Below are 11406 nucleotides of genomic sequence, written 5' to 3'. Positions count from 1 at the left end.
TGTCAGTCTGACTGTACTACTCCCTCCTGTCTGTCTGTCTGTACTACTCCCTCCTGTCTGTCTGTCTGTACTACTCCCTTCCTGATCTGTCTACTGTATCCTGTACGACTCCCTCCTGTCTGTCTGACTGTACTACTCCCTCCTGTCTGTCTGTCTGTACTACTCCCTCCTGCCTGTCTGACTGTACGACTCCGTCCTGCCTGTCTGACCGTACAACTCCGTCCTGTCTGTCTGAGTCCAGGTCAGGGCCAGGCAGGTTCCGTTCAGATTATGTGATGTTTCCATGTCACTGTCCACCGATGACACAATTTATGAGGCTGAGGGCTGCCTTGTTTGTTTTCTTTTGTCATGGAATTTCAATCACTTCAACAGGGACTGAGAACTGATGACTGCTTCACAAGTCAGCAGAAAAGTCTTTGAGCCGTGACAGATGTCCTCCTACGATACTCCTGCTCCCTTCCCACTATCTACTGTAGGTCTTTCCTCCAAGCCCGCGATCGCACCTGAGAGAGGCAGGGGAACAACTTCAGGTCAAACAAGAAACAACGTGTGACAGTCTTAGCGGTGCTGGCGGTAAGAAACTACAGTGAAACAGTGCTGGCTGTTTCACGTGCCTCTGACGGCCGTGGTCTTATGGCGCCACCATGCGGTAGAAATACGGAACTGACAATCCCTGGTGGTGAAAGTGACCACACATGCTGTATTGGCAGCTGAAAAACAGCAGGTGGAGCCATGTTTACTCTCTACAGCYCCTGCAGGGTTCACATAGGGGACAATGGCGTCAACAGTTAGTCCTGTCAGCTGATCTAACGGCAGCTCTGGTAAAAACACAACGAAGTTACTCAAAACTCTGGTGGTCCTAATTATATGGTATAACATTTATAATATGCCCAAAGGTTTATTGTATATTAGACAAAGGAGATGATTGTGGACTACAGGAAAAAGAGGACTGAGCGCGCCCCCATTCTCGTCGACGGGGCTGCAGTGAAGCAGGTTGAGAGATTCAAGTTCCTTGGTGTCCACATCACCAACAAACTAACATGGTCCAAGCACACCAAGATAGTCGTGAAGCGGGCACGACAAAACCTTTTCCCCCTCAGGAGACTGAAAAGACTTGGCATGGGTCCTCAGATCCTCAAAAGGTTCTACAGCTGCACCATCGAGAGCATCCTGACTGGTTGCATCACTGCCTGGTATGGCAACTGCTCGGCCTCCGACCGCAAGGCACTACAGAGGGTAGTGCGTACGGCCAAATACATCACTGGGGCCAAGCTTCCTGCCATCCAGGACCTCTATACCAGGCGGTGTCAGAGGAAGGCCCAAAAAATTGTCAAAGACTCCAGCCACCCTAATCATAGACTATTCTCTCTGCTACCACACGGCACGCGGTACCAGAGCACCAATTCTAGGTCCAAGAGGCTTCTAAACAGCTTCTACCCCCAATCCATAAGACTCCTGGACATCTAGTCAATCAAATGGCTACCCAGACTATTTGCATTTGATTTGATTTGATACATGATTTATAACACACANATTTGATTTGATTTGATACATGATTTATAACACACATATTCCATAATAATACATCATGTAATGGCTCCAACTGAGGTGGATTTTATTAAGCATTGACTRAGAGCTGGACAATATAACAAAAGTCTCTCGTGAGAGACTGCACATGACACAAGYTTTGGTTCTGGGTTTTGAYGCTACTTCAACATAGAAGCTCAAGCAGGACTACATTAGACWTTTACTGTAATAATCCACATAAGGCTATGCTGGTCGTGTTGTGTTAATATCACAGCTACTGGCCTCTAGCGTAGAGCTTTTCCAGGCTGGCTGGATGTCCTTAACRTTCTGCTGTAGAGGAGCGTGGACTGACCAGTTGGTGACTGAAGGGCATACGGACTTGGCAAAATGTGACTTGGCAGCTCCCAAAATTCACTAGACTATCATACTGCAGTATGCCCTGGGGTTGGAGTGTACTGTGCCATTCAGAGAAATGTTACCGCAGTGTTTTTGTGTTTGACGTGTAGCCTATACCACAGGAGAGCAACATGAGGTGTAGTACATGAATGTAACGGTTCCGTAACRACAGAAGCTGGGAGACGGGAAACAAGTACAGGGTGAGGGTTTAATACTGAATAGACGTGAAACTTAACAAGAACAGCGTCTGGACAAGAGAAACAAAACAACAGCGATGCAAACACGTGCAAAATTGATGTAATAAATGTATCACTAGCCGCTGTAAACAATGCCACTTCATATAATGTTTACATACCCTGCATTACTCATCTCATATGAGTATACTGTACTCTATACCGTCTCCTGCATCTTGCCATCTTGATGTAATGTATCACTCGCCACTTTAAACAATGCCACTTCATATAATGTTTACATACCCTACATTACTCATCTCACATGAGTATACTGTACTCTATACCATCCACTGCATCTTGCCTATGCCGTCCTATACCATCACTCATTCATATATATATTTTTTTAAATGTACATATTCTTATTCATTCATTTATACTTGTGTGTATAAGGTAATTGTTGCGAAATTGTTAGGTTAGATTACTCGTTGGATATTACTGCATTGTCGGAACTAGAAGCACAAGCATTTCAATACACTCGTATTAACATCTGCTAACCATGTGTATGTGACAAATAAAATTTGATTTGATTTGAAGCTGAGGAAGTGGCAGATCTAGGGGAAGCAATCAATGATGAAGTCCAGGTGAGTCCGATGAAGCGCTGGTGCGTGTAATGATGGTGACAGGTGTACGTAATGATGAGCAGCCTGGCGACCTCGAGCGCCAGACAGGGGGAGCGGGAGCAGACGTGACAATGAGAACCTATTGCATTGTCTTAAAAGAATTGCATCCACCCTTGGCAATTTGATCTTCTAATAGATTTTCTCTTAAAAGTGAAATGCATACAGTAATCGGAAGCTTTCTCTATATGGTTTCCGACCGCTCGCTATAGATGGTAGACTACTATAGTAGATCTGTATTTTTAATAAGCTGAGTACACTGTAGTTTGCTTGTCTCGTCTGTAAAGCTTCACACCAGACATGACGTGAGGCTGTGGGTTATTCAAATGACCTAACACACAACTGACTTCAAACCCATATTTGTTTGCCCCCTGTACTACTATTTTATAAATAGCTCTTTGAAAGACGGACTGAAGCCACATGTCTCTCTTCTCTGGGCTGCCATGTCGACACACACACACTGGTCCCAGAGTGTGTGTGTGTGTGTGTGTGTGTGTGGGGTGTGTGTGTGTGTGTGTGTGTGTGTGTGTGGTGTGTTGTGTGTGTGTGTGTGGTGTGTGTGGTGTTGGTGTGTTGGTGTGTGGTGTGTGTGTGGTGTGTGTGTGTGACACGTGCATCAGGATAATCAAAATATTAGTGACAGTGGGACAGAAGCTACCTGTTTCCATTTCAGACAGCTGGTCTGTCCACTGAACACCAAGAGGAACATGGCTGAAGCAGTTTGAACATTGTAACATCCCTTTTTGGACATTTTAGGAAGTAACAGTGCTCTCGCTCTCTCTTTCTCTGTTTGTGTGTGGTTTGTTTTTACTATCCTATTGGGACCAGAAGTCCTCGATAGTAAAACAAGGAACAATTTTGGGACATTTCGTTGGGTACCCACAAGGAAAAAGGCTTTTTAGGCTTCGGGGTTAGYTTTAGGGTTACAATTAGGGTCAGGGGTTAGGTTTAGTTTTAGGTTAGGGTTTTGGGGTTAGGGTTGGGGTTACGGTTAGGTTACGGGTTAGGTTTAAGGTTAGGGAAAATAGGATTTTGAATGGGAATCAAGTGTTTGGTCCCCACAAGGATAGTAGAACGGAACGAGTGTGTGCAGGCCTACTATCCACATTGCCTTGAGCGCAGGGAGGCGCTAGATCACATAGAGCCACGGAACTCGTTCCCCGCATTGACTGTTTTTAAATAGGAGTGCAGACACTCACTCATTCAAAGTCTCTACACTCCCCCCCCCCCTCTTTCTGAAACTGCATCAGCCGTCATCAGCGGACTTCACCCAGTCCCTCAGCTGAGCCTGCTTTCTCGTCCAACTCGCGTCAGGGAGCTTCAAAGCTGAGACCCGCAACCCCACGCTGGAATGACATACTGCCAACACTAGTGGAGCTTCCATCAGCCTATCGTTCCTCAGCAGAAGGGTCGTTTCGTTTAGGAAACAAAAAGGAGAAAGCGACTTAAAACCGTTTATTTTGGTTTTTTGTCGGTTGAGGAGAGTAGATGAGTCAATGGCCGGGGCTCAGCCAGGAGTTCACGCGCTGCAGCTCAAGCCGGTGTCCGTGAGCGAGAGCCTGAGAAAGGGCAGCAAATTCATGAAGTGGGATGATGTAAGTCTTATTTAATTTTTTGGGAGGGGAKTGGTTTATCACTGTCTTTTATGTAGCCAATGTTTGTTACACAGTTACCACCGCACTGAAACGGACATTTGCCACAGTGCAACAGTCTCCACTGCCTGCTTGAGGGAATATCGTTCCACCYCTGTTAGACTTTTGGCTACAGAAAGCGCTACAGTTGTGGGTGACAATGTCAAACGCATTCGACATGTCGGTTTAAATGTCACGGGGAGCGCGCGCGTGTGTTTCTGTGCGCAGCCCGCTTTTTCAGATTGAGAACGAGAGGTCATTGCCTTGAATGAACTGCTTTACACAGACACCGGACACAGTAGTGTGCCATTTTAATCACACTCGTTTGCACTTATACATCTCCACATTCATCTCTGTAAGGCTATACCATTGACCGCTAGAAACCTCTTTGAATGAGTGGTCTATTGGTATCATCAGTCACTCTCGCCAGCCGGTAACGGCAACATGACCTTGATTCGAATGTATTGCTCGCCGCTGTCAAGCACCGCTCTGCTACAACATATCGTCCCTGGGTAAGATTAGCCTACAGGAGAAGGCTACTGCAAACCCCTCCCCGTAGTCATTTCTAATAGGTAACGTTACAACAACGTGCTTTTTTTTTAAACACAGAATGATCATGTTGAAAGACCACGTTTWATTTTTTTGCCTTTAAWWWWWWTWTATTGTTACCTTATAGACAGCCTATGCAGCTTAAATAAATAACCTACACTTGTCTTAAGAAGCAATTCATTAATAAGGACATTTTTGCTGGTTTGCGTTGGAAATGCCACGCACCTGCCCACCTGTGTGATGTTGACTGCTAGCGGGACTGTTGACTGATGGAGAGCCGCGCAAATAAGCAGGAACATTGATTGCACAACCATGACAGTGTGTATGTATTCAGATATTTGGATAGGCATCAGACGCAGTCACTGTTGATAAACTCAACAAGTAGACTAGGCAAAATATGTGGGTGGGTCTTATTTTTTTTATTTTTTTTTTACTCATATTCGTTTATAAATGTTATTATGTTTTATGGTCATTGTGAGTCATAAATAGCAATTAAACGAATTCGCTCTCTCTCTCTCTCTTTCTTTTCTCTCTCTGCATGGGGTGGTATGTTGTGAGAAGGGGTGTGAGGTGTGTGTGCTAGCCAGGTTTTTATAGTGTGCAGATGAGGGTGGGGACTTCCATGACCTCTCTCCACACCCCGTAGCCTAAGGTCTTTCCTGACACACACACACACACAGCGCATTCTCACAGTTTTCACATGCACTCCTTCCTTCCTCCCTTCGTCCCCCTTTCCCTCGGTGGAAAGAGTGAAAAATGAAAGAGGGGAGGGAGGGAAGGAGAGAGAGATAATTCAGACATGCGTAAATCATTGAGTGTGTTCTCAATCGAAACCTTTCCCCTGGTACAACTGTATGTCCGAAGAGAAGTGACACGGTGGTCATGGGAAACCCTGAACATACACAACGAACCCGTGGAGCGAGGAAAGTGCAGTATTGAGACGAGATGGAGACCAAATCCTCTCAGCAGGGTGGAGATGGCATGGAGTGGCCAGAATACAGTTACTTTGATACACTGCCTGATACAAGTGTTGTAGAGCAAAGGGAGAAGGAGAGAGAGAGAGAAAATACAAAGAATGAGAGATGGGAAAAGGGGGAGAGAGAAGAGAACAAGAAGGAAAGCATTATTTCTCATACCAAATCCTTTCTGGGGGTTTGAAGATAAATTGCCTCCGTAGACTCTATCTGTCTGTACTGCTAACCACCCAGACATTGTTAGAAAACCCAAGCTAAACAATCGGAACTCAACCCTTTTTGGCCCCATCTCTTTTTCTAGGCAATGGCTAATGGTACAACCCTTAAATCTTCATCAGCAGTAATGGGACGAAATACTGCTGTGACGGGTGAATTCCCAAGGCCACAAAGGCTGTCGCCACTCAGTCTGCCTGCCTCCCTCTGTCCCTTCACTCAAAGGAGAGCTGAGACAAAACCTGTTAACCATCACAATTACTCCGAAATGGGAAGAATTCCTTTAATTATGACAATTTCCTTCCCTAGTGTAAGATTTTGTCCAGAGCTAATTGAGAAAACCTTTTAGCTCTTAGCAGCCGATACTCTGAGATTGTGTGTGAATTCAGACCCAGGAGTAAGAGCCTCTAAGAATTCCATAATGACTCAATGTGTTTGTAGCTGTGGCCAGGGAGAGTGGGGACATAAATATAAACTCAGCAAAAAAAGAAATGTCCTCTCACTGTCAACTGCGTTTATTTTCAGCAAACTTAACATGTGTAAATATTTGTATGAACATAACAAGATTCAACAACTGAGACATAAACTGAACAAGTTCCACAGACATGTGACTAACATAAATGGAATAATGTGTCCCTGAACAAAGGGGGGTCAAAATCAAAAGTAACAGTCAGTATCTGGTGTGGCCACCAGCTGCATTAAGTACTACAGGGCATCTCCTATTCATGGACTGCACCAGATTTGACAGTTCTTGCTGTGAGATGTTACCCCACTCCTCCACCAAGGCACCTGCAAGTTCCCGGACATTTCTGGGGGGAARYGCCCTAGCCCTCACCCTCTGATCCAACAGGTCCCAGACATGCTCAATGGGATTGAGATCCGGGCTCTTCACTGGCCATGGCAGAACACTGACATTCCTGTCTTGCATGAAATAACGCACAGAACGAGCAGTATGGCTAGTGGCATTGTCATGCTGGAGGGTCATGTCAGGATGAGCCTGCAGGAAGGGTACCACATGAGGGAGGAATGTCTTCCCTGTAACGCACAGCGTTGAGATTGCCTGCAATGACAAGCTCAGTCCGATGATGCTGTGACACACGGCTCCAGACCATGACGGACCCTCCACCTCAAAATTGATCCCGCTCCAGTGTACAGGCCTCGGTGTAACGCTCATTCCTTCAACGATGAACGCGAATCCGACCATCACCCCTGGTGAGACAAAACCGCGACTCGTCAGTGAAGAGCACTTTTTGCCAGTCCTGTCTGGTCCAGCGACGTTGGGTTTGTGCCCATAGGCAACGTTGTTGGCGGTGATGTCTGATGAGGACCTGCCTTACAACAGGCCTACAAGCCCTATGTCCAGCCTCTCCCAGCCTATTGCGGACAGTCTGAGCACTGATGGAGGGATTGTGCGTTCCTGGTGTAACTCAGGCAGTTGTTGTTGCCATCCTGTACCTGTCCCGCAGGTGTGATGTTCGAATGTACCGATCCTGTGCAGGTCTGCCACTGCGAGGACYATCAGCTGTCTGTCCTGTCTCCCTGTAGCGCTGTCTTAGGCGTCTCACAATGCGGACATTGCAATTTATTGCCCTGGCCACATCTGCAGTCCACACATGCCTCCTTGCAGCATGCCTAAGGCACGTTCACGCAAATGAGCATGGGCATCTTTCTTTTGGTGTTTTTCAGAGTCAGTAGAAAGGCCTCTTTGGTGCCCTAAGTTTTCATAACTGTGACCTTAGTTGCCTACCGTCTGTAAGCTGTTAGTGTCTTAACGACCGTTCCACAGGTGCATGTTCATAATTTTTTTTTGCATGGGAAACAGTGTTTAAACTCTTTACAATGAAGATCTGTGAAGTTATTTGGATTTTTACGAATTATCTTTGAAAGACAGGGTTCRGTTTCTTTTGCTGAGTTTATAAAATCATATTTTTTCAATCAAAGTAAAAAAAAATTTTGTTTGAAATGGCTTGAGTTGCATAAAATGGAACATAACGTTGCAGATAAAGTTTGGAATGACAATTCTTTTWGTACAACATCTAAAGACCTGTATCACTATACTGAGAGGGTTGCCGTACGTTTTAGGGTGTTTTTGGAGCTTATGTTTATCATGTTTTATTTAGAGCCCAACCGATATGGGATTTTTGGGTCCGATTACCAATATATCTGCTAATATATTATTTATGTTCAGGTGGAATGAAAAACTTTTTTTTTTACCCAAATTGTGCTCAAAGGACTAAATTATAATTTCTTAACTGCATATTAAAATGAACATTATTTGCGAACTTTTTATTTGTGGTTTACATGATAACCAACAAAAAGCAACTATATCCTCTATAAATATGTAAGTAAATACAAAACACTTGTTTAGTTTWCCTTCTTAGGTACAAATATTTCTGTAAAAGGTTCATATCGGCCGATAATATGGGTCAACCAATGTATRGGTCGTGCTCTAGTTTTATTCACGCCCGGACACTGCAGAACTAGCATGAGGAAGTCTAGCGCTGGTTGGTGTAAGTTTCTCAAAACCAAGTGATATCTAGAGGTCGACCGATTAATCGGAGTGGCCGATTAATTAGGGCCGATTTCAAGTTTTCATAACAATCGGRAATCGGCATTTTTGGACACCGATTGTGGCCAATTACATTGCACTCCARGAGGAGARTGCGTGGCAGGCTGAKTACCTGTTACACGAGTGCAGCAATAAGCCAAGGTWAGTTGCTAGCWAGCATTAAACTTATCTTATAAAAAACAATCAATCTTAACATAATCACTAGTTAARTACASATGGTTGATGATATTACTAGTTTATCTAGCTTGTCCTGCGTTGCATATAATRGATGCGGTGCCTGTTKATTTCTCATCGAATCACAGCCTACTTCGCCAAACYGGTGATGATTTAACAAGCGCATTCGCGAAAAAAGCACTATCGTTGCACCAATGTGTACCTAACCATAAACATCAATGCCTTTCTTTAAAATCAATACACAAGTATATATTTTTAAACCTGCATATTTAGTTAATATTGCCTGCTAACATGAATTTCTTTTAACTAGGGAAATTGTGTCACTTCTCTTGCGTTCCGTGCAAGCAGAGTCAGGGTATATGCAGCAGTTTTGTCCGCCTGGCTCGTTGCGAACTGTGTGAATACCATTTCTTCCTAACAAAGACCATAATTAATTTGCCAGAATTGTACAAATTATGACATAACATTGAAGGTTGTGCAATGTAACAGGAATATTTAGACTTATGGATGCCACCTGTTAGATAAAATACGTAACGGTTKCGTATTTCACTGAAAGAATAAACGTTTTGTTTTCGAAATGATAGTTTCCGGATTTGACCATATTAATGACCTAAGGCTCGTATTTCTGTTTGTTATTATGTTATAATTAAGTCTATGATTTGATATTTGATAGAGCAGTCTGACTGAGTGGTGGTAGGCAGCAGCATGCTTGTAAGCATTCATTCAAACAGCACTTTCGTGCATTTGCTAGCAGCTCTTTGCTGTGCTTCAAGCATTGAGCTGTTTATGACTTCTAGCCTATCAACTCCCGAGATTAGGCTGGTGTAACCGATGTGAAATGGCTAGCTAGTTAGCGGGGTGCGCGCTAATAGCGTTTCAATCGGTGACGTCACTCGCTCTGAGACCTTGAAGTAGTTGTTCCCCGCGCGCTTTTGGTGGAGCGATGGGTAACGATGCTTGAGGGTGGCTGTTGTCGATGTGTTCCGGTAAGCCAAGGTAGGGCGAGGAGAGGGACGGAAGCTATACTGTTACACTGGCAATACTATAGTGCCAATAAGAAATCCAATAGTCAAAGTGTATGAAATACAAATGGCATAGAGAGAAATAGTCCAATAATTCCTATAATAACTACAACCTAAAACCTCTCACGTGGAATATTGAAGACTCATGTTAAAAGGAACCACAGCTTTCATATGTTCCGAGCAAGGAACTTAAACGTTACTTAATGCACATATTGCACTTTTACTTTATTCTCCAACACTTTGTTTTTGCATTATTTAAACCAAATTGAACATGTTTCATTATTTATTTGAGACTAAATAGATTTATTGATGTATTATATTAAGTTAAAATAATGTTCATTCAGTATTGTTGTAATTGTCATTATTACAAATAATATATATAAAATCGGCCGATTCATGGTACGTCTTTTTTTGGTCCTCCAATAATCGGTATCGGTATGTGTTGAAAAATCATAATCGGTCGACCTCTAGTGAATCGCCCAGAAAGTGTATGTATATATAAAAGTGTATATATAATATCCCATTTACATCAAAAATAGAGATTGGTTGAAAAAATATATCTACTTATCCTTTAAGGGGAGGAGAACCTGGTCCAAATGGCTGTTTTCACATCGTTACGCAGATTGTACTGGCTACCAGCCATCTTTAGATCTCTCAGTCCAATATACAACATCATCCATGAAATCCTCTGTGAAGTTTAGGACTAAAAGTTGTAGCATTCTGCTGACAACAAACACATAGCCATGCCCAGACTTAATTTGTGTCATTATTGTCATCGTAATACTAGTACTCGATATATTACATCTTTCATCTGATTTGTCATGAGTCATGGCATGCTATTCATGTGTGTAAGTTGACCATTTGCGATGTTCTTTTCTCTTTCTTTCTTTCTTTCTTTCTCTCGATTTCTCTCGATTTCTCTCTCTCACACTCCTTCTCTGTCTATATGGAATAGAGTAGGATCGATACGATTGCAATCAATTCTGTTTAGAGTGGTCAGCGGGTATATCAGGTAACATCAGTTCAGGTTACCCTGTTACAGGTGACCAGAACCCAATGACGATCTCTCACCGCCAACCCTCTGTTTCCAGTCAGACAGCTATAGGCCGTAGAAATCTTATAAATACTAGACCTCTTGGGCCAGTTTCCCAGATCCAGGCTAAACCTACTCCTGGACTAAAAAGGAATTCGCCAMTGAATATGCTTTTTAGTCCAGGACTAGTAACTGAACCCCCTAGTAACTAAGACAGTCCTTATTTAAAATAAATCACAAGGTAGATACAGTATATACACTGAACAAAAATATAAACATGTTTCATGAGCTGGAATAAATGATCCCAGAAATGTTCCATATGCACAAAAAGCTTATTTCTCTCAAATTGTCTGCACAAATTTGTTTACATCCCTGTTTAGTGAGCATTTCTCCTTTGTCAAGATAATCCATCCACCTGACAGGTGTGGCATATCAAGAAGCTGATTAAACAGCATCGTCAGCACACAG

General features: G+C 43.4%; 1 protein-coding gene across 1 annotated transcript in view; it reads left to right on the top strand.

Moving 5' to 3' along the window:
- The first annotated feature begins 4050 nt into the window (after nucleotides 1-4050).
- LOC139023222 (1-phosphatidylinositol 4,5-bisphosphate phosphodiesterase beta-1-like) overlaps nucleotides 4051-11406 on the top strand; it is a 48423-nt gene continuing 41067 nt past the window's right edge. Inside the window, exon 1 of the mRNA XM_070435851.1 lies at nucleotides 4051-4368. Coding sequence (XP_070291952.1) covers nucleotides 4270-4368 — 99 coding nt within the window. The 5' untranslated portion in view covers nucleotides 4051-4269. The remainder of the gene's footprint in view (nucleotides 4369-11406) is intronic.

The sequence above is a fragment of the Salvelinus sp. IW2-2015 genome, linkage group LG28 (genome assembly GCF_002910315.2).
Source record: "Salvelinus sp. IW2-2015 linkage group LG28, ASM291031v2, whole genome shotgun sequence".
Lineage (NCBI taxonomy): Eukaryota > Metazoa > Chordata > Actinopteri > Salmoniformes > Salmonidae > Salvelinus > Salvelinus sp. IW2-2015.
The sequence above is the reverse complement of the archived record's forward strand: the minus strand, read 5'-3'. Positions and strand labels throughout refer to the sequence as shown.